At 37.9% G+C, this 23477-nt stretch overlaps 1 protein-coding gene across 1 annotated transcript in view; it reads left to right on the forward strand.

Moving 5' to 3' along the window:
* The first annotated feature begins 2431 nt into the window (after window positions 1–2431).
* Window positions 2432–23477, forward strand: part of THOC1 (THO complex subunit 1) — a 41066-nt gene continuing 20020 nt past the window's right edge. The window contains exons 1-10 of the mRNA XM_059895427.1: window positions 2432–2529; window positions 4432–4505; window positions 4599–4659; window positions 5903–5969; window positions 8618–8736; window positions 9207–9255; window positions 9673–9768; window positions 17920–18002; window positions 20894–20967; window positions 22849–22957. Of these exons, the coding sequence (XP_059751410.1) occupies window positions 2476–2529; window positions 4432–4505; window positions 4599–4659; window positions 5903–5969; window positions 8618–8736; window positions 9207–9255; window positions 9673–9768; window positions 17920–18002; window positions 20894–20967; window positions 22849–22957 (786 nt within the window). The 5' untranslated portion in view covers window positions 2432–2475. The remainder of the gene's footprint in view (window positions 2530–4431; window positions 4506–4598; window positions 4660–5902; window positions 5970–8617; window positions 8737–9206; window positions 9256–9672; window positions 9769–17919; window positions 18003–20893; window positions 20968–22848; window positions 22958–23477) is intronic.

The following is a 23477-nucleotide window of genomic DNA, read 5'->3' on the forward strand; positions in this document are numbered from 1 at the left end:
TCATGTTGCCGGTTACCTCTATCAAGAACCCTATCTCTTTGAGTTTGCTTCATGTGTAAAATGAGCATAATCGTTGTGTTACTCATCTCAAAATATCATTTAAAGGATCAAATGTCTTACTACACGTTAAGTGCTTTGGGAATTATAAGGCATTTATTAACGATCTAAATGCTAACACATTTCTATGGTAGTGAGTTTTGATGGACAACTTTTTTAAATGCATCACCTACTTCCTTGCCTTATTGAATATCACTTCACCTTGAGATCTCAAGATCATACTGATGGCTGTGACGTTTTTGCCCTTTTTATCTAGCATCAGACTGCTGTTTTTACATAGATTTTTTCTTAACTTGTGGTAAAGTATAAATAAAATTTAGCATTTTAACCACTTTTAAGTGTACAATTCAGTGTCATTAAGTACACTTACAGTGCTGTGCAAATGCCACCCATATCCATCTCCTGAACTTTTTCATCGTCCCAATCTGAAATCTGTACACATTAAACAGTAACTCCCCATTATCCCCTGATGTTTGCTGCTTTTTTTTCCTACTGTTTATCTGGCGTTTGTTCACTCATTAGCAACAACAGCTCATTTCTCTCCTTCCCACAAAATATACTGCTGCCTATAACTTGGGAGGAACTGCAAATGCCATTTTTAAACCAGTAACATTCTTTGGCCTGAAACACGAATACAACCTGGTTCCAACCTGGTTTTTCTACTCCAAAGTTTAAGTCAAAGTCAACAGCTACCTTTCACTGTGCTTTCTTCTTTTCACACCTCTGCTCACACCTTCCTCACCCTTTGGAATGTCTTTCCTATTCACCTCTTCACACTCTGACCTGTCTATTGGAATCCTTCAGGGTCCAGCTCGTATTCTCTCTTTCCCACAAAGGCTCCTTGACCACCTCGTATGGTCCCTCTCTCCTTTGATCTCTTACAGCAGCTATGATGCAAATTACTCGTGATCAAAATTGTACACTGCAATTGTTTCATTTATGTCGACCTGAGCTCCTCAAAACAGCAATTAAGCTATATTATTTTGTTCATTCAATCATGTGTCCATATATTTATTACTCATTCAACAAATACTGTCCACTGTGTACAAAGTGCCCAGCAAATGTGTGAATAAACACAATTCTAAGTCACTAGGCTTTGATGGATGAGTCAATAAACTCAAGCTCTTCTTCTGTTTGGATTTTGTAAAAAATAATTTTATTTACCTCTTGGGTCTTAGTTGTGCTCCACACAGTTAATAATCATCTATAGTATAATAATAATCCTAATACATCAGCTACCTATTAAATCAGTTAAAACCTGTTTATTTTGGTAATTTGGAAATTTACGTTGCACAATCAAACCTGAATGATTCTGTTGATTCTAAAAATCCTGCAACTCTCCAGGTAGCCAGCACTGTTCACAATTCCCACTTAGGGACAAGACTATGCAAAGCTGTCTTTTTGTTAGTGTCCTGTATTCTCGCTGGATATCAACGAAGGGAACAAGGTAAAGCGTGCCTAGCTTTCTTCATTTAGGTACACGTGGAGGTGAATAAGAGCTGGTAGGAAGTGTTTGGGTCGGTGCTTCTTCGCCCACAGCATAATTCCAACTGAAAAGTTACTGCCACTTGGCTTCTCGTTGGCCAAGCCTCTCTCATTGGCCAAGGGAGGAAACTGCTGAGAAGACAAGGTTTTGCAACTGGTGCCTCCAACCCTTGGCCCGGCGCCACCCGCTATCCAATCAGCGCCGAGTACTGCATTCCTCCAAGATCTTCCTCTTTCAGTATAGCCCTCTATGTGCCGGCAAAGTTAACTAATCCCCAAACATTCATAATAATACTTGCATTGCTATACAAGCCACACGCGCATTCATGATTTCATTGACGCTCCTCCACAGCCCAAGGATATAAGCATTATTTCTATTCCTCACAAGAGGAGACTGCTCCTGAGCTACAGGGCCCATGAACTGTAGGGCAGAAACGCAAATCCGGAGCTGGGACCACTCCTCGAAAAGGACTTTGGTCCGGCGGTGCACGGCCACTGCCGACACTTCCCCAGCCTGGAGCGTTCCCGGATAACCCTCCTGCCTTGGATTCTCTGGCGGCGGTTACCTTCCCTCGCGGCCCCTTGAGCCGTAACCAGCCGCCTTTCACCAGGCTTCCCCAAACCAGGAAAACCACCGCCAAAGTGCGCGTCCCGGCCTGCAACCCGCAGCGCTTACAGGACAAGACCACACATCTACCGTCACCCCAAGGGTTACCCACGAACCCGGATCGGGGATTGAGCAGCTGACTCCGGCTCCCAGCGCCCGCCCGTCCTCGGTCACCACAGAAGCTCCCACCGCCCCCCCCCGCACCGGGCCCGCCCCTGCGCTCACAGGCCGCTCTAGCCGTGCACAGAGCCGGCAATCTCTTCGCTCCCGCCCTGACGTCATCGGCGGGCGCCGCGGCGCGGTGGCGGGCACGCGCGGCCGAGAAGATGTCTCCTACGCCGCCGCTCTTCAGTTTGCCCGAAGCGCGGACGCGGTTCACGGTGAGCGGAAGGCGGGTGGGTGCGGCCCTGGCTCAGCGCTAGTCTTTGCCCTCCTCTCCCTGAAATTACTCGAATTTTGCTCTGGGGTAAAGCGGGGACAGAGGCGTGTGCGCCGCGGCGACGGGCTCCCGGCCTCGTCGTGGGCTGGGAAGTGGCAAAGGCGCATTACCTGTCTCTTCCGCGCGTCCTCTGCGGTCCGCCTCCACCTTCCCTCCGGCGGGTCCCAGGACCCCGCGTTCTGGGCGTGTCTGCGCCCTGCGTGGAGGGGTCACCCGCAGACTACCTCTGTTCGGGTCCGGCTCCTCGGCAGTGCTCTCTCAGCTGGGCAGGTGTCTCCAGAACTGGAAGGGGGCTCGCTGAAGGGGGTGGGCGGGACCGACTTCAGCCCAGAGAATCGGCTCCCGCCCCGCCTCCTAAGCTGCCAGGTGGTTGTTCTGGCCGCTTATTCACCACCCTTTAACCCTCTGTATCTCATTCCTAAGAGATCGATGAGGAAGGTCCTAAGTGGGACAGGACAAACAGGTCAGCTTGGGAAGGGTTGTCAGCTGTCATTTTGTTCTTACACATTGGGGAACAGTAGTTTAAGCATTTGGGAGACACTTTACAGAGCGTTTTCATGTTAGCTTGTTTAACTCTTAGAATAACACTGTAAGGAGGCTGTTTTATTATCCCTGGTAGATGAGATAGAAACTGAGACAGCCTCCCCCCACTCCAAAAGTTAAATGATTTACTTCACTGTTTTCTCTGAATTCAGACCCAGTATTCTTTTTATGTTGCCCATCACTAAATTGTTTGACTGTATTTGTCCCTAGTGCTCTGAAATTCTGCCAGGAGTGACTGTTAGGAATATCCAAGGTTATATTAGTCCTGGAGGGGACCATTTAATGGGAGCTCATCTAGCCCAGTGCTTCTCAAGCTTGAGCATGGGGTGGGATCTCCTGGAGATCTTGTTAAATGTAGATTCTGGTTCAGTAGGTCTGGAATGGGGCCTGAGATTCTGCATTTCTAACAAGTTCTCAGGTGATGCCACTGCTGCTGTTGGTAGTAAGGATCTACAACAACCCTCATATTTAACTCATGAGGAAAATGAAGCACAGAGGTAAGGGGGTATGCCCAAGATTACACAGCCTATTCACAGGCAGAGTCAGGAATGGACTTTTCCAGTAAAAATGTAACTCCTGTGAGGTAACATTGATTTTCCAAGTGTATGTGAATTTTCACAGAATGAATGACTTGGCAGTATTTTTGTCTTTCAATTATGACTACTTTAAGACAACCAGCAGGTTTACTACTTTAAGACAATCAGTGTTTACTTGGTGTCAGGGACTGTGCTGTGCAAGCTACCTAGACGAGGTAGGACTTTTTTTTTTTTTTTTTTTTTCCGAGGTAGGACTTTTGATGGGTCTTGAAGAATGGATAGAATTTGCGTGAGCGTGTGGGAGGAATAATGGGAATGAATACACTAGAGTGAGCTTGATAGAAAATGATGGGAAAATGGCTAGACCCTATAGAGAGTACGTGTTAGGGGGTACTGGGAAATGAGGTTGCATAGCTTGAGTGGGATAACATTATCAAGGACGTTTAGAGGAAGCTACGAAATAAGGAGCCACTTAGAGATTATTTTTTTAAAAGCAGGATACTCATGAATGGGATATTTAAAGAGAAAGTAGGAGGGAAAAACCTGGAATGAGAAAGTCTAGCTGGGGAGCTCTTGCAAGGCTTAAAGTGATGAGTCTATATCAGTAAGTGGCATTTGAATAAGAATTACTGATAGAATGACTCATAGGTAATTTTTCCCAGGTATAAACATTTTTTAGTTAGACATACTATTGATGAGTGATATGCTTTTCAGTAAATAATAAGCAAAATCTTTCCACTTATTTGCTATTTTTATTTTTCTAGAAATCTACCAGAGAGGCCCTGAACAACAAAAATATCAAGCCCTTGTTGAATACCTTCAGCCAGTTACCTGGAAGGTAAGGCGTTGATATCCATGAAATAGGCTCGCTGAAATCTTTATACTTACCCTGAGCTGCTTTAAAAATGCAGGTGTTTTTTGTTTTTAATAGTGAAAATGAAAAAAAATGTACCCTTGACCAAGCTTTTAGAGGTGTTCTAGAAGAAGAAATTGTAAGTATGTTTTTCCTTTATTTATCGTTAGAATTTTGCTGGCAAATCAATATTATTTTTAAATTTGCTTTTATCCTTAGAATAGATATTTAAACATGACTATTTTTTCTAGAGTGAACTTGGTACTTTGTGAAACCTAACTTGGTCATAGTTAGTATAGGAGTTGTGTAAGGATTAAGGGTTTTAATAGCACAGCTTGACTTGTTTAAGGGTTTGGTTTAATAAATGAGTAGAGCCCTCTGCAAGTGAATATGTATAAGAAAAGTTGATAAGAGGTCTTCCTGAGCAAAAACTAGAATTTGAAGGTGAGCCCTCTCGCTTTGCTGTATAAACAGTGACACATCTTGTAGTGGCATAAAAGGTCTAGTCCAAGGATGTGCAGCATGGGAGCTGGGATTCCATGCCCTCATTTTCCTATGGCATCACCTTATCAGTTCGCCTGCAAAAATAACAAGAGCCTATACAACTTCAGTAGAGAAATTTGATCTAAACATGAAAAATCTGAATTTATTTACCATTAGTGGAGCACCCAAATGAAAGGAAAAGTTTCAGTAGTTTATTCTTGGTTTAGCAAAGCTTAGATCTCAAGAAGCTAGACCCTTTTCCTGTGGCCATAAAACAGTGTCCCTTTCTTTTGGACAATTCTATGTCAAATTCATTCTTTCCTCTGCTTCAGACCTAGTCACCTGTTGTCAGGCATTGGGCAAGTTACATTGCTTTTCTGAGCCTCAATTTCATTTGTAAGAGGGGAAATACCATCTTTTCATGGTGGTTGTGTGAAACGGCACTTCATGTACACTCAATAAATGCTGGATTTTATGATGTTATCAAACCTAAGCACCACCTCTCTTCTATTAAAACCCTCCCTCAGACATATTGATGCACCAGTACAATTAATTCCCCTGACCCTGCCTTTGTCCTGTGCCATTGAGTGAGTTATGGCCTCAGCACATCTGTAGTTGATTAGCTTACAGCCTTAATCATGCTAATGTAACGATCTTCCTAAGACTTGGATTTTAAGTGAATCACCTGCTGTTTAATTATTTGATATACTTCTACAGTTAGGGTTATTACTGTTCATTTTTAAAATTTTCATCTTAGAAAGTAATCTTATCTTCTGTGAGAAATATCTTTATCCAGTGTTAGTGATAATCAATTTAATGTCAGAGGATATGTTTTTCTTATTATCAAATTAATCTAAAGTCTGGCTCCTAAATTAAGTTGTTTTCTCCTTTGTTGGTAGATAAATCATTCATCATGTGAAAACGTTTTAGCTATTATTTCTCTTGCTATTGGGGGAGTTACTGAAGGTAAGTATGGGTTTGTTTTGTTTTTTTTAAAGCAATCTTGGGCATGACATGTTTATTTAAAACTTATTCTCCCCATACCTCTCTACCTAATTGATTTTGTTCATTTTTAAAATTCTGCCTACCCCCTTTGCCAAGAAGTCCCATGGAAATTAGCTCACAGGTATTTCTTGTCACTCGTGTATACAGTGCACACTTTGGCACTTTCTTTGTTCTCCACTTGTTCTGTTCATCAGGTAAATATTTATTGAGCATCTACTATGTGCCTGGTACTGAGCTAGGCCTTGGGAGATTCAGTGGTAAATAAAACATATTCGCTGCCTGTAAGGAGCCTAGTGGCTAATGGAGGAAACACGTCTAAATGTCTTACTGGGGCGGGGGGTGTGGGGGGGTGGGAATTGAAGTAGGAATGAAGTATGGTTGAAGTGATTCTCTAAACTTCAGAGTCTGAAGGAATCAGGATGGTCTTAGAAAGGAAACTGTAACATAAGAGCTATGTGAGGGATGAGTAATTTGTCAGGCAGAAACAAGGATATAGCTATATAAAGACCTAGTTCAGCATGACTAAAAAAATGTGGAGCAGAATGGTGAGAGGATGATGAGAATGGTGAAGAAAAGAAGCAGGAGGAGTAGGTTAGGGCCATTTGTAAAGGGCTTTGTGTGCCATGCTAAAGAGGACCTATGGAAGAGCCATTGGATTGGGAGAAACTGCTGGCAGGAAAACTAGGTAGAGGACAATTAAAATGGGGCAGTGGCAGTAGGGGATAGTTTTAAGAGACTTTTGTTTATTTATTTTTATTCATTTATTTTTGGCTGCGTTGGGTCTTCGTTGCTACGCGTGGGCTTTTCTCTAGTTGTGGAGAGCGGGGGCTACTCTTCGTTGCGGTGCACAGGCTTCTCATTGCAGTGGCTTCTCTTGTTGCGGAGCCTGAGCTCCAGGCACGCAGGCTTCAGTAGTTGTGGCTTGTGGGCTCTAGAGCGCAGGCTCAGTAGTTGTGGCGCACGGGCTTAGTTGCTCCGCGGCATGTGGGATCTTCCTGGACCAGGGCTCGAACCCATGTCCCCTGCATTGGCAGGCAGATTATTAACCACTGCGCCACCAGGGAAGCCACTCAAATGAGATTGCCAGGCTTTAGCTTTGTTTTACTGAATCAGAATCTTTGAGAGTGGAATTTAGGCAATTTTCTATAGTTATTAATGTCAGTTAACTTTTGCCAAACTATACTTCCGCTAAGGGCAGGGAGTATGTCTCTCAAATCTCTTGGATATACAGGACATAAAAGTATCACAAATCTAAGTGTTAAAGGACTTTAGAGGTCATATGGTCCAATCTTGCCTCTGGCCTATCCTGTCTCCCCTCAGTAAAGTCCTTGGCAGGTGGTCATCCAGCCTGTACTCCCATTGATGGAGCTCACTATTTGATTTCTGTGAGATAGTTCTGATGGTGCGATTTCCTTTGTATTGAGTTGAAATTTGCTACTTTATGCCTCCCTGGTTCTAGGCAGTATCCCTCACATCACATTCCAGATATGATCTTACCAGTGCAGAGTAGAGCTGGAAATACTACTTCCTGTTTCTGACTACTGTGTTAATGCAGTATTTTGGGCTAATAGTACCCACTCAGGACTTTTTTTTTTTTACATACCATGCTGAAGTGGCTACTTTTCCTAAACACTTAACAAGTGTTAGTATCTATTACGTAAAAATAGAAGGAAGAATGAGCAGGGAGGTAAAAGTATTTTTAGCTAGCCTAGATGACCTTAAAGTCTTTAATTTATTGCTTTACTTTAGTAAGATTGAATTTAGAAATAAACAACTTTTTATTTTACCCTTTTTTCCCTTGAAACAATGGTATTATTGTAAAAGTTTAATGAGTTGAAATCAGTATCAAATCTTTTTGTTATCTTTTTTGAAGTAGTTCTTTTCAAATCACAGACAACTTAAATTTTAGCAATAGTACAGAACATTTGGATATGAGAAGGGAACATACTAGTCCTAATTCTTCTACTTTAAAAAAACTACCATTTATTTTGGTATATGGTTTTAGTTTCTCTGGTCTTTTTAAAAGATTTTATTGTGATAACCATAATACCCATACAGTTTTGAACCCTGCCTTTTTCACTTGACATTATATCATAAACATTTTCCAAGTTATTGTAGTCGTCATAACCATCGTTTTTAATTGGCTGCGTTATATTCTTTTGAATAGCTTAGTGGTGAAGAAAACAGACTGTGGAGCCAGACTGCCTGGGTTCGTATCCCAGCTCTACCACTTACTGGCTCTATGATCTTGGGCAAGTTATTTAACTTCTCTGTGTCTCAGTTTTCCCATTCTATAAACTGGAGATAATGTTATCTACCTCATAGGGTTATAAGGATTACATGTGTTAGTATATGTAAAGTACTTAGTGTGCCTGACATATAGTAAATGCTCTAGAAGTGGTATCAAGAATGATTATCATCATCACATACCAAAACTTACTTAAGTATATCCTGTTTGGGGACTTTAGGTTGCTTCTGTTTCTTGTCTTTCACAGCCTTGTTAGGATTGACAAAGTATACCTTTAATATTTTCTTCAAAATTATTTTGCATGGGCTGTTTTACTCAGCAGTATTTTAAACTTTTTAATTGGCTTGTGCTCCACTTGAAGGTATTTGTACAGCATCTACACCTTTTGTATTGTTGGGAGATGTTTTGGATTGCCTTCCTTTGGATCAGTGTGACACAATATTCACTTTTGTGGAAAAAAATGTTGCTACTTGGAAATCAGTAAGTACCTTAGTTTCTTTTTCTGCTAATATTATCTTTCTGTAGATCCAGAGTTCTGAGGGTAGTTTTTTTTGTTGTTGTTTGTTTTGTTTTTTGTTTTTTGCTTATATTTATAATATTGCTGATTGCCAAAAAGTTTGTCCCTATGAGAATTAAATATTCTGCTCTCTTGGAAAAGCCAAGTAAGAGTCATACGGAGAAAAAAATGGAAGTACAAAATTTGAGTAGATACAATTAACTTGAAAACACACACTTTTACATGTTTAAAAGTTACTTAGAATCGTGTTTTGTTATATATTTGAAAATATTTTTATTTCGTTAAAAATGTTATTTGCTTGAAAAAAGTGAAAGTGGCATAGTAGATTCTCAGTGCATAGTAGTGTTCTTTAAAATTTTACTTCCTGTGACTTATTATTGAAGGACGTGCAACAACTTCAGAACAATAGTAATAATTTCTGTCTTAATTTCAGAATACATTCTATTCTGCTGGGAAAAATTATTTACTACGTATGTGCAATGGTAAGTAATTCAACAGTAAATGATTGTTTTTTAAAAAGTAAATGTGGCCAGGAAAACAGGTGGTGGAATTAAACACAAGTGGTAAAATTTTTAATGTAGATTGTATCTTCATTTTTAAATAGCAGTCTGACTTATTAAAACTGATCATTTGCTTTAAATTAAACTATTCCTGTTCTGGGTATAAACTTAATGAAAACCAAAAAAATTTAGTAAAGCTCGTCTTACCCATGCTAAACTTGTTTAGTTTTATTCCTAATTTTCTAGAGCCTTTTTGTGACAAAAATAGTTTCTACCCCCATTTTGAGAACTACTACTTTAGGAAAATACTTTTGACAAACTGGTTAAGAAATTTGGGTATGGTTGTAATAAACATAGAATGATCTCACCTGTGTAACCTTCGTTTCCATGTGTTGTTAGATCTCCTACGAAGATTATCAAAATCCCAGAATACAGTCTTCTGTGGACGAATTCAGCTCTTTTTGGCCAGACTTTTCCCTTTATCTGAGAAGTCAGGTAAGCTTTTGTACATAAAATGCTTTGCAGGAAAATCTTTACCAGATTAGAATCTACCACGATGATAAGAAAGAAAAATGGTTCTAAAAAGTTGAAAGATAACATAGGAAACTGCCACTTTATTTTACTTATAAGTAGTTATACCTGTCTCAGTGTATGATTCAGGTAACCCTTAAATAAAGTCATTGATCCCTTTTTTTCCTATATCTGCAAGCCTGTTTGTTTGTTTCTCTTTTTTTAATATTTATTTATTTATTTATTTTGGCTGCACCGGGTCTTAGTTGCAGCACACGGGATCTTTGTTATGGCATGCAGGATCTTTAGTTGCAGCATGCGGACTTCTTAGTTGCAGCGTGCGGACTCTTAGTTGCAGCATGCAAACTCCCAGTTGCGGCATGCATGCGGGATCTAGTTCCCCAACCAGGGATCAAACCTGGGCCCCCTGCGTTGGGAGCGCAGAGTCTTACTCACTGGACCACCAGGGAAGTCCCTAAAGTTATTGATTCTTTAAGTTCAAAGTTTGTGAATAATAATGTACAGTTGAATCACACTGAAATATGTAGCTTTGAATCACACTGAAATATGTAGCTATGAATCATGTTTTTATTTCATTTCCTAATGTATGCCTATTTTTCTGTTTCCATTTTTTCCTTCAATCACTACTGTTCAGCCACATTGACTTTGTTCATTTCTTTTATCATTTATTATTGTGAAATGTAATGGTAATGTGAAAAGTGCATAAAGTAAATATAGTATAATAATTATGAAGCAAACACTTGTATAACCACTGTCCAGGTCCAGAAATGGAACATTGCCCACCACAAGGCTCTCTAGAGCCCACCACAATCTGTTCAAATATGCCAGATTTTAATATCCCTTTGCTTCAGTCTTCCCTTCCTTAATATCAGGCTAATATACCACCTACTTTATATGTTTTTGTAAGGATTAAATGAATTAAAATATGTGAAGAGCTTACAACAGTGCCTGCATGTGGTGAGACCTATAGTATATGTTAGCAGTTGTTTTACATGTGGCTTTCTTTTTGTCCTGCTAGATCTATGTTTTTTTCTTTCCTTATTTAATGTGGTCAGGATTAATTTTGATTTATCAATGTATTTACCACTTGTATTTCTGACCTTCTGTCTGTTTCCCCCTTTAGACTTTACTATAGTGCAGATTTGTGTTTTCTTTGAAAATCTTTATTTCTTTACTCTTGAAGAATGGTTTCAACAGATAGAAGATTGTAGGTTGGCACTGGATATAGGATTTCATTTAGTGGGAGATAATCATTACTTTGCCTTCTAGCTTCTATAGATAAGGCAAATGTCAGTCTAACTCCTTTGAAGATAATCTAGTTTTTTTTTTTCTCTCTCTATCTGCTCTTAAGGTTTTCTTTTTCTTTGGGTTTTTTGTTTGTTATTTGTTTGGGTTTTTTGGTTTGTTTTTCAGTTTTATATGATGTATCTAAGCATGGATTTTTAAAATTTATCATTCTTCAGATTTGTGGGCATCTCGAATTTATGGATTGGTTGTCCTTCATCCAGTTTGTAAAAATTTAAGCTGTTATTTCTTCAGATATTGTGTATGCTTCTTTCTCTTTTTCTCTTTATGGAACTCTAGTAGACATACTATATCTTCTGACTGTATCCTCTGTCTCTTACACTTTCTACATTTTTCATCTCTTTGTCACTCGCCATCACATTCTGCATAATTTCTTTAGAACGGTTCTCCAGTTCACTACTTCTCTCTTCAGCTATGAATAATCTGCTGCTAAATGAGTTCTTAATTTCAGTAATCGTATTTTTTCATTTCTAGAAAGTCTTTTTTAAGTCTGCTGTGTCACTTTTTTAGTTTCTTATTCCCTGCTGATATTTTCAAACTTGTTTTTTAATTTTCTAACCAGGGTAAGCATTGTTATTTTTATGTGTCTGATAATTCCAGTGTCTTAAGTCTTTGTGGGTATGTCTCTAGTGTCTGTTTCTACTGTTTCTCACTCATTGTGTCTTACCCCTTTGTGTTTCTGGTTAGTGTTTGATGTTATATTTGAGAAGATATTTGAGGGAATAATTTTGAGGCCTAGGTTAGATACCTTTCTCCAGACAAGAGTTTTCATTACTCCTGCCAGGCACCCTTAGAAGGGTGCTACTACTAGTCCAAGATTACCTTAATCTAGCCCAGTTCAAGGCCTGTGATTCCTTAGATAATCAAGAAGACTTGGCACTGGACTGCAATTTGGTTCATCCTTACCTGAGGACGTAGGTCCCAGTCTAGGAGAAGGTTGAGGTAGGATTTATTAGATTCCCCACCTAGAGATTTATTTTTATCATCCTCACTTCAGGAAGCTGCTAAAAGAGTAGGTCAGTTTTGCAGCCGATTCTTCCTGTTTGGCAGATATCCTCAAGACAAAAGTGGCTTTGAGTGCTGATGATGCATTGCTTATCTTTCTTGCCTTCTTGATTTTTGCCATATATTCCTCACTGAATGTCAGCTCTTTACTATTTTTAAGAAAACAATTTTCTGTTTCATTGCCTAAAACAATGCTGTGAACATGGTTTATGCTCTGTAAGTATTCATAGAATTAATGTAATTTATCCAAGTTTTCAGTTGTCCTTAGAGGGTTAATCTGAATTAATTAATTAGCTAATTAATTAGCCTTCCATTACTGGAAGCTCAGCTTTTTATATTTTTTAACAACGTTATTGAGATGTGAATTCACATACCATACAATTCACCATTGAAAATGTACAATTTACTGTTTTTTAGTATATTCACAGGGTTGTATGGTCATCATTGCAGTCTAATTTTAGAACATTTTAACTTCTAAAAGGAACCCTGCACCCATTAACTGTCACTCTCCACTTACCTCCATCCTTACCCTGTCTCCCAGGCCCTAAACAACCATTAATCTACTTATTGGTCTCTATGGATTTTCCTATTTTGGACATTTAGAAAATGGAATAATAAAATATGTGGTCTTTTGTGACCACATTTTCTGGCTTTTTTTTTTTTTTTTAACATCTTTATTGGAGTATAATTGCTTTACAACGTTGTGTTAGTTTCTGCTGTATAGCAAAATGAATCAGCTATACGTATACATATATCCCCATATCCCCTCCCTCTTTTTTTTTTTTTTTTTTTAAATTTATTTATTTATTTTTGGCTGTGTTGGGTCTTCGTTGCTGCTTGCGGGCTTTCTCTAGTTGCAGTGAGCGGGGGCTACTCTTGGTTGTGGTGTGCGGGCTTCTCATTGCAGTGGCTTCTCTTGCAGAGCACGAGCTCTAGGCATGCGGGCTTCAGTAGTTGTGGCACACGGGCTCAGTAGTTGTGGCTCACAAGCTCTAGAGTGCAGGCTCAGTAGTTGTGGCGCACGGGCTTAGTTGCTCCGCGGCATGTGGGATCTTCCCGGACCAGGGCTCGAACCTGTGTCCCCTGCATTGGCAGGCGGATTCTTAACCACTGCGCCACCAGGGAAGCCCTCCCCTCCCTCTTGAGCCTCCCTCCCACCCTCCCTATCCCACCCCTCTAGGTGGTCACAAAGCACCGAGCTGATCTCCCTGTGCTATGTAGCTGCTTCCCACTAGCTATCTTGTTTACATTTGGTAGTGTATATACGTCAATGCTACTCTCTCAGTTCATGTGACTGGCTTTTTAAACTTAGCTTAATACTTTCAAGGTTCATCTGTGTTGTATGTATCAGTAGTTCATTCCTTTTTATGGCTGAATGATATTCTCTAGTTGGATATACCACATTTTGTCCATTCATCAGTTAATGGACATTTGAGTTGTTTCTGCTTTTTGGCTATTGTAAATAATGCTGCTGTGAACATTTGTGTACAAGTTTTATGTGGATGTATGTTTTCACTTCTCTTGGCCATATACATAGGATGGAATTGATGGGTCATATGGTAACTGTTTTAATTTCTCCTGGATAGATATCTAAGAGTAGAATTACTGGGTCATATGGTAACTCTGTATTTAAGTTCTTTTTTTTTTTTAATTGGGGTATAGTTGTTTTACAATGTTGTGTTAGTTTCTACTGTACAGCAAAATGAAGTAGAGTTCCCTGTGCTATACAGCAGGTTTTCATTAGTTATCTATTTTATACATATTAGTGTATATATGTCAATCCCAATCTCCCAATTCATCCCACCCAACCTTTTCCCCGCTTGGTGTCTATACGTTTGTTCTCTACATCTGTGTCTCTATTTCTGCCTTGCAGACTGGTTCATCTGTACCATTTTTCTAGATTCCACATATATGTGTTCATATACGATATTTGTTTTTCTCTTTCTGACTTACTTCACTCTGTACGACAGTCTCTGGGTCCATCCATGTCTCTACAAATGATGTATTTAAGTTCTTGAGGAACTACCAAACTGTTTTCCGAAGAGGCTGCATCATTTTATCATTGATGCAAGTGTGTTCCAGTTTCCCCGCATCCTTGCTAACACTTACTGTTTATTGTCTTTTTTATTATAGCCATCCTAGTGAGTGTAAAGTGGTATCTCATGGTTTTGGTTTGCATTTGTGTAATGACTAAAGATGTTAAGCATCTTTTCATGGGCTTACTGGTCATTTGCATGTCTTTCTTAAAGAAATAGTCTATTAAGATTCTTTGCCCATTTTAAAAATTGGGTTATTTGTCTTTTTATTACTTAGTTGTACAAGTTCTTATTATATTCTGGATACTAGACCCTTATGAGATATATGATTTGTAAATATTCTCTCCCATTCTGTGGATTTCCTTTTCACTTTCTTGATAGTGTTGGTTGCAGCAAAAAAGTTTCAAATTTTGATGAAGTTTAATATATCTATTTTTTCTTTTGTTGCTGGTGCTCTTGGTGTCATATCTAAGAAACTGTTGCCTAACCCAGCAGTCCCTGACCTTTTTGGCACCAGGGACTGGTTTCGTGAAAGACAGTTTTTCCACAGAGTGGGGTTGGTGTGGGGGATGGTTCAGGCGATAATTCTAGCGATGGGGAGCGACAGATGAAGCTTCGATCGCTCGCCTGCTGCTCACCTCCTGCTGTGCGACACGGTTCCTAACAGGCCGTGGACCGCTACTGGCCCATGGCCTGGGGGTTGGGGACCCCTGGCCTAACCCAAAGTCACAAAGATTTACATCTACGTTTTCTTCTAAGAGTTTTAGCTCTTACATTTAGGTATATGATCCATTTTGAGTTAATTTTTGTATGTGGTGTGAGGTGGGGTTCCAATTTCATTCTTTTTATATGTGGATACCCAGTTGTCCCAGCACCATTTGTTGAAAAAACTATTCTTTTCCCACTGAATTGGCATCTTGCCTTCTTTTTACCTTCAAAATATCAAGATCAATTGAACCTTAGGACCTTGACACTCTTTCTGCTGTCTGTAATCCTTTTGTTCGTTATTGTCACATTACTGACTTTTGCTGTCACTCAATCTCAGTTTAAATTTTACTTCCTTAGAGAGGCTGTCTTTGAGCATCTAATGTAAACCTGCCACTACAGTTACCCATTATCACCACCTGATTTCAAATCTCTTCTTAGAATTTAGCACCACCTGGCATTTTCAGTGTGTTTGTGTTGTTCACCTCTGTATTTTCTGTGCGTAGTAACTTCTAATACCAGATATCTAGTCGCTATTTAAATATTTGATGAATGAAACTCTCTTTGTGAAATGAAGTGCCCCTTCATAAGTACTGATTTGTGATTCCTTTTTCTGGAATTTACAGAAAACATAAGAACAAGGTTTCAATTCTCAGTCATTCTTTAGTCCTTCCTGTTTATCTCCAGCCTCCACTCTCAGTTTTTAAAAAACATTTTAACCTCTTTTTCAATACACTACGTTCCTAAATTGACAAGACATAGAGAAATCACTTTTTTCTTATTAACTAGTTGAAAGACTAACAGTATGTTGCTAAATGTAGCTTTAAACTATCTATATATCTTTTAATAAATTATATTTTTAAATTTAATTTTTAAATTATAAAATTACCCAACCTTGTTTCAGAAAATTTAGAAAATGAAGGGAAAAAAAATTCATAATCAATCCTGTTACCCTAACATAAGCTAGGTTGGCATTTGGGGATATCTTCTTGCAGTATTTTTTCTTCTGTTTTTACATTTGTAAATGCGTAAGATTCACTAGAGTATATCCCAAGACCTTCAGAAAGCTGTCTTAACATGTAATTTACCCATTAAATTTAGTAAAGTATGACTGAGATTTTTAACCTGAGAATTATGGCATGTGCTTTGTTGAGTAATAAATAGAAAATGGACAAAGATATTTTAAGTAGTCAGTGCTAAATGGTCAGCCAGGTTCATTCACTAGCTTTATGATGTCATCTAGCATACTGGCTTTTAAAAAAAACTTCTTGTTTTAAAATAACTTCAGACGTGAAGAGTTGCAAAGATAGTATAGAGTACCCGAATAGCTTCACCTAATGTTAACCTCTTACATACCATGGTACAGTTATCAAAACTAAGAAATCAACATTGGTGCAGCACTATTAGTTACAGACTTTATTTGGATTTTACCAGTTTTATCACTGCTTTGTTTTTTAAGGATCCAGTCTGGGATCCTGTATTATTTAGTTGTGATGTCACTTTAATCTCCCCAATCTCCCCAGTCAGTGACAGTTCCTCAGTCTTTGCTATTTTTTCATGACCTTGACAGTTTTGAAGAGCACTGGTCAGATAATTCATAGAATGCCCTTCAATTCATGTTTGTGTGATGTTTTTCATAATTAGATTGAGGTCATGGATTTGGGGAAGAAGACCACAGAGGTGATGGGCCCTTCTCAGTGCATCGTTTCAACATGGTATTGATGTGTCTTTTTACTGGGGGTGTTATCTTTCATCACTTATTTAAGATATTATCCTTGATCACCATATTTCTCTACTACAGAGTTACTATTTTCCCCTTTGTAATTAATAAATATTTGGAGGGAGATACTTTGAGGCTATGCAGATACTTTTTCTCCTTAGACCTTTGCCGGCTGAGTTGAGTACTGTTCATCAGTGGATCTTGCCTGCAGTGATTATTATTAGGTTGTCCTGGTGGTGATTTTCTATTTCTTTCATTCCTTCTACGTTTATGAATTGGGATTCTTCCTGAAGACGAGTTGTCTTGGGAATTCCCGGGCGGTCCAGTGGTTAAGACTCCACGTTTCCAATGCAGGGGGCCTGGGTTTGATCCCTGGTCGGGGAACTAAGATCCTACAAGCCTCACAGTGCAGCCAAAAAAAAAAAAAAGAAAAAAAAGAAGAGTTGTTTCTTCTCCTTTGTTTACTTGTAATTCAGTCATCTGTTTCAGTATGAACTCATGGATATTTATTTTATATGGGTTATAATCTCACAATATCATTATTTACTTTGTTGCTCAAATTTTTATGGTTTTCCCCATTGGGAGCTCTTTCATGTAGGCGAGGATAGTCCAGGCACATCTTGTATTTTCCCTGCCCAACCCCTGGAATCAGCCACTTCTCCAAAGAGCCTGATTTGTTTTACTTAAAAATGGTATTTAGAAGACAAGATCTGGGACCTAGATAATGCTAATTGTTACTAGAATATCACTGCTTCTAAGCCCTCTCAGTGGACAGAGCTTGGAAAGATACTTATGTATACTAACATGTGTATGTATGCATCTGTATTCCTGTATCTGTCTACATTTTTTTTAATGACCAACAACAAAAACAATGCTGTCATAGTGACTGATAACTTGTGAGTCTAATCTAGCACCAATAGATCTGCTTATTTATAACTTCTTTCCCTGACAGCGAGAAACCTGGCTCTCACTAACTATATTTCCTATAACTATTGTTATACATTCACACTTTTTGAATAATACAATTTCTATTTGTGCTTCAGCAAAATTATAAATTACTACATATTGCATTCTGTAAAATTGTTCTAGAATATTCATAAATAACAAGGATCAATATATCTGTTACAGTGTATACAGAATTCGGCATACTCTAAAGGCACCTGAAAGAAATGAATTTTAGAAAGAATTTGAAAATCAAGTGTGATGTTATTCTGACTTGATCTTTTGCTTAATTATGGATTTATCATTTTATGTATTTTGGTTATATGACAACAAAGTTAAATTCTTAAACAAGTTTAAGGTGTTTGATGGATTTGCTTTGAAAATTTTTTTTTTTTTCAATAGGTCTTAACTTGCAGAGTCAGTTTAATCTGGAAAATGTCACTGTTTTCAATACCAATGAGCAGGAAAGCACATTGGGTCAAAAGGTGAGGCTGATATGAAATCTAACATAACATATTTTAAGTTTGTTATTGAGATAACTCAGATGAATGGGTCTTCTAAATCAAAAATTTTAAAAACCTTTATTTTCAATTTATAGAAATAATATGTATTCTGTGTAGAAAAAAAATGCAAACAAAGTAGAAATATTTAAAATAAAAAGTACAGCTACCCCATAATCCAAGGCCCCAAAGATAACCACTCTTAACATTCTTGTTTTGTCCTTACAGGACTTTTTGTGTGTATGTAGTTTTATTCCAAAATTGAGGTCATACAATACATACTGTACTGAAATTCACTTTCTTCTTTTAACAGTATGAAATGGTTGCATTTCTGCATCAGTACATTTAGATTTGTCTCTGTGTTTTAATGTCTCATGATAAGTCTTTGGATATATCACAGTCTCCTGTCACTGAGCATTTAGATAATCTCTAATAGGGAAAACTTGTTAACAGCATTATAGTAAATAGTATTTTGTATATCATTGCTAAATTATGCAGGTGTCTCCTTAGGATAAATTTCGATAAGTGAAATTTCTGTGTCAAAATAAATGCATATATCAAATTTTGATAACTGTTGCCCGGGTACTTCTCAAAAAAGTTGTACCCATTTATACCACCCCCAGTGGCACATAGAGAATGCCTTCCCATTTCCCCACAGCCTCACGCCAACATGGGGAATAACCAGTTTTTAAAAATTTTTGCTTAATTGATACATACTTGAAAGGTAAGTCGTCTTTGTTTTAACTTACATTTCTTTGGTTATTAATGAAGTCGAGGAACTTACTGTATGTTTATTGGAATTTATTTTCTTCTGTGCTGATTAGAAACAATGAGGAAGAGAACTGCCTATTCATGACATTTGCCCATTTTACTGCTGAAACGTCTTTTTCTATTGATGTGTAGAAACTCATTGTATAGAATATTATTAATTCATTCCTACTGTGTGTTGATACATTTTTTTCCTCAGTTTATGGTTTTTCTTGTAACTTTATAGTTTTCTGTATGGAGCTATTAAATTTGGATATAGTAATATTAACATTTGTTAGTCTTTTGTTTTAGTGTTTCTAGCCTTGTGTCATACTGAAGGCTTCCACTCCACAGGAGTATATAATTCTTTGTTTTCTTCTGGTGCTTTTATGATTTTATTTTTTCCTTTAAATCTTTTACCCAGCAGGAAGGTTGGAGTTTGGAGTAAGTTGAGTTATAATTTAATTTGTTCTAAATTGTGAGCCAGTTATCTCAGAACCATTTGTTAAATAATCCATCATTTGCCCACTGATTTTTTCGAAAGTACATCAGCAAGATCAACTTTATTTTTAAAGATTATTTATTTATTTATCTATCTATCTATTTATTTATTTATTGCTGCATTGGGTCTTCGTTGCTGTGCACGGGCTTTCTCTAGATGCGGCGAGCCGGGGCCACTCTTCGTTGCGGTGCGGTGGCTTCTCTTGTTGCAGAGCATGGGCTCTAGGCGCTCAGGCTCAGTAGTTGTGGCGCACGGGCTTAAGTTTCTCCGCAGCATGTGGGATCTTCCCAGGCCAAGGCTCGAACCCGTGTCCCCCTGCATTGGCAGGCGAATTCTTAATCACTGCGCCACCAGGGACGCCCCCTAAAGATTATTTTTGATGTGTCCAGAAAACAGTCCAGAGCTGGCAAATTTTTGGACATTCAGCACCTGCTCTTCATTTAGGAGCAAGTTATAAAGTTTAAAAAATTATTAATTAGATGTAACTAATATTTCACTGTAAATTAATCAGAGTACTTTACTTAATTTATCCCTTAAATTGTAATCATTGTCAATTTGGAAATGATATTGACTTTAAGATTTTTCAAAATCTGCCTTTCCCGTTTATGTATCTTTTACGTATTTCTTGGACTATTCTATGTAAACTTGTTATTTTAAAGTGGGGGGGTGGGTTGAATTGGAAGATTGGGATTGACATATATACACTATTGATACTATGTATAAAATAGATAACTAATGAGAACCTACTGTATAGCACAGCGAAGTCTACTCAGTGCTCTGTGATAACCTAAAAGGGGAGGAAATCCAAAAACGAGGGGATATATGTATACGTATAGCTGATTCATTTTGCTTTACAGTAGAAACTAACACAGCATCGTAAAGCAACTATACTCCAATAAAAATTAATCATTAAAAAATTTTTTTTCAATATGGAGCTGTACACCCAGCATATCCTAAAGTGTTCCCAGATAATAAGTGTTATGTGTACAGGTAGGGGAAGATTTTCAAGGTCAAATTAAAGTTGGGGACAAAAACTACTTAAATCACTTTGAGTTATTTACTGTGGTTCTTGGAATCCTTAGTGTACTAATGATCTTCTCACTTTTCCAACACGTCATTGTATACTATGTTTCCAAATCATATTTTGCCATAGATTCTCTATTCCCAGAGAGAATGTACTGACTGTGTTTGGAAAAGTACTGGTTTAAAACTTTGCACTATGTTTTTTGTTGTTGTGGTGGTTTTTAATGAATAGGTATTTATATTCTTTTATTATTATTTATTTATTTATATAAATATTTAATATTTATTTGTTTATTATTTATTTATTTATTTTGGCTGCAACTGTTCTTAGTTGCGGCACGTGGGATCTTAGTTGTAGCATGCAGACTCTTAGTTGTGGCATGCATGTGGGATCTAGTTTCCTGACCAGGGATCGAACCCAGGCCTTCTGCATTAGGAGCGCAGAGTCTTACCCACTGGACCACCAGGGAGGTCCCTGCACCATGTCTTCATGACTATCTTATATTATTGTCATACTGCTCTTGAGTTCTCGGATCCCTGTCATATAGGATTCTCCTCTGCCTGACAACTGCTTCATGACAGGATGTACATTTTTTTAATTTAGCACATGGAGGACAGAGAAGAAGGAATGGATGTGGAGGAAGGTGAAATGGGGGATGATGAAGCTCCAACAACTTGGTGAGTGTTTAGAAGTTCAGATTTCTTGATTTACAAAGATAATACCTTATGACTTATCAGGTACTATGGTGAGAATGTAGACAGGGAGGAAGGAGATCATGCTTATAGATTTCTTTTGTTTGTAACTTTAATGTATATCACTTAAAATTACAACTCCAAAATCACTAATGGGCTGTATCAGTTGGTTTCTAAATTGTGTGCAGGCAGTCCGTTTTTTAGGTGTAACCTACCTTATATATATTCATAATGTTTGAAAAGCCAACCACAGGCGACCTACGCACTCCTTCCCTTCTCCCTTCCGTTTCGTTTTGAGATCATGGTGCTGTGTGGATCACTAAACCTACTTCCTGTTTCCCATATAAAATTACAGTCTTACTTGGAATATTTGGGCATGAAGCTTAGCACAGATGCTAACTGTAATCCATAGGTTCAACTTGTTAAGGTTTATTTGGAAAGAATGGAGTAAGATAGTGTACAGTAGTGTTTACAGACAAAATTAATTTTACAGAGGTGATGTTGAAAATTTTTGTGGACATTTGAGGGTATGAAACAGTTGATACCTCAAGCATTTTTGATATATGGTTACTACTTAAAAGACTTTATTGGCTGTTTTTAGTAGTATAGAGGATTTTGCTAATATAAACTCTGAAATGTCTGTTTTAAAATTAAAAATTGAAGCATTTTGTAGTGTAATGATTGCTTGTAAAATTAAAAATTAAAATATGTCTTGACCCATATGCTAACACATATATATGGAATCTAAAAAAAAATGGTTCTGATGAACCTAGGGGCAAGACAGGAATAAAGACACAGACATAGAGAATGGACTTGAGGACATGGGGAGGGGGAAGGGTAAGCTGGGACGAAGTGAGTGAGTAACACTGACATATACACTACCAAATGTAAAATAGATAGCTAGTGGGAAGCAGCTGCATGGCACAGGGAGATCAGCTTGGTGCTTTGCGACTACCTAGAGGGGTGGGATAAGGAGGGTGGGAGGGAGACGCAAGAGGAAGGGGATATGGGGATATACGTATGCATATAGCTGATTCACTTTGTTATACAGCAGAAACTAACACAACACTGTAAAGCAATTATACTCCAATAAAGATGTTTAAAAAAATATATGTATTGACACTGAAGATTTGTAACATAGCCGAATTAGAAATTGAATTAGTAATGCCATTTTTGTAATACTAAGTTCATATGTACCTAATGTGTTTGTTTCATACTAGGTCTTAGTGTGTTGGTTAGGATATAATGCCTAGGGCTTTTACCATTAGAGTCAAATTAACATTAGCTTAAACAACATAGAAATTGATTTCTTTCTCATGTAAAAGTCTGAAGACAGGTGTTCAGGGCTGATGCAGTAGCACTCTTCAGGGAGATTGTCTAGGGACCCATGTTCCTTCTAACTTCTTGTTCCACCATGCCTTGGTATTTGCTCTTTTTCATATAGTCCAGGATGGTTCATCATCATATCTGCATTCTAGCCAGCAAAAAGGGAAAAGGGAAAATGGTAAAACATGGCCCATATAAGACATATGACTTCCGCTCCCCACTGACTGGCCAGAATTTAATCACATGGCCACACCTAGTGCAGGAGAGGTTGGGAAAGAGAGCCTTAAATTCTGAATGTATCCAGCCAAAATTCAGGGGTTCCACCACTGAAGATAAAGAGGGAATAGGGGTCTATGAACTCCCTGAAATTATTTATAGACGTTTATATAAATATTTATGAATTTGTGTACTTTTCTGGGGAAAGAGGCCATGGCATTCATTAGCTTTTTCAGAGGATTTGTGACTCAAGAAAAGTTAAAGCATTTAGATATTTCTAAAAGAACTTAAATGATTTATTTAATGTAACATTTATTTTATCAGCTCCATTCCAATTGATTACAACCTGTACCGAAAATTTTGGTCACTTCAGGATTACTTTAGGAACCCTGTGCAATGCTATGAGAAAATTTCATGGAAAACTTTTCTCAAGGTGAGTTGCCAATTACAGACTACCAAAAGCCCAATATTTTATAGCTAATGGCAGAGTCAGAACTTGACTCTTGTCCAGCATACTTTTCACTATATAGTTCTACCTCTTATGTTTTTATACCTATTTCATAATATAGAAGCTAAATTGTAAATTAATATATAAACAATTGATTCTGAGAGTAGTTTATAAATGACTTGAGGATTTAAAATTTAGTAATTACAGCCTTGGTTTTTTTTGTTTTTACATAGTATTGTCAACATGAATTGATGAACTTTTGCAGAATACATCCTGCCTTTGCACAAAATTATTTCAGCTATCCTCTAAGAATAGGACTCTGCATACTATGGCTTTGGACCACATCCAGCCTACTGCCTACTTTTGCAGACAAAGTTAATTTTGTCACACAGCGACACCAATCATTTACGTGTTATTTGTGGTTGTTTTTGTGCTATAATGGCTGACTTGAGTAATTGTGATTGAGACCATTTGAGCCATATAGTCTAAAATATATACTATCTGA

The sequence above is a fragment of the Balaenoptera ricei genome, chromosome 14 (genome assembly GCF_028023285.1).
Source record: "Balaenoptera ricei isolate mBalRic1 chromosome 14, mBalRic1.hap2, whole genome shotgun sequence".
Taxonomy (NCBI): Eukaryota; Metazoa; Chordata; class Mammalia; order Artiodactyla; family Balaenopteridae; genus Balaenoptera; species Balaenoptera ricei.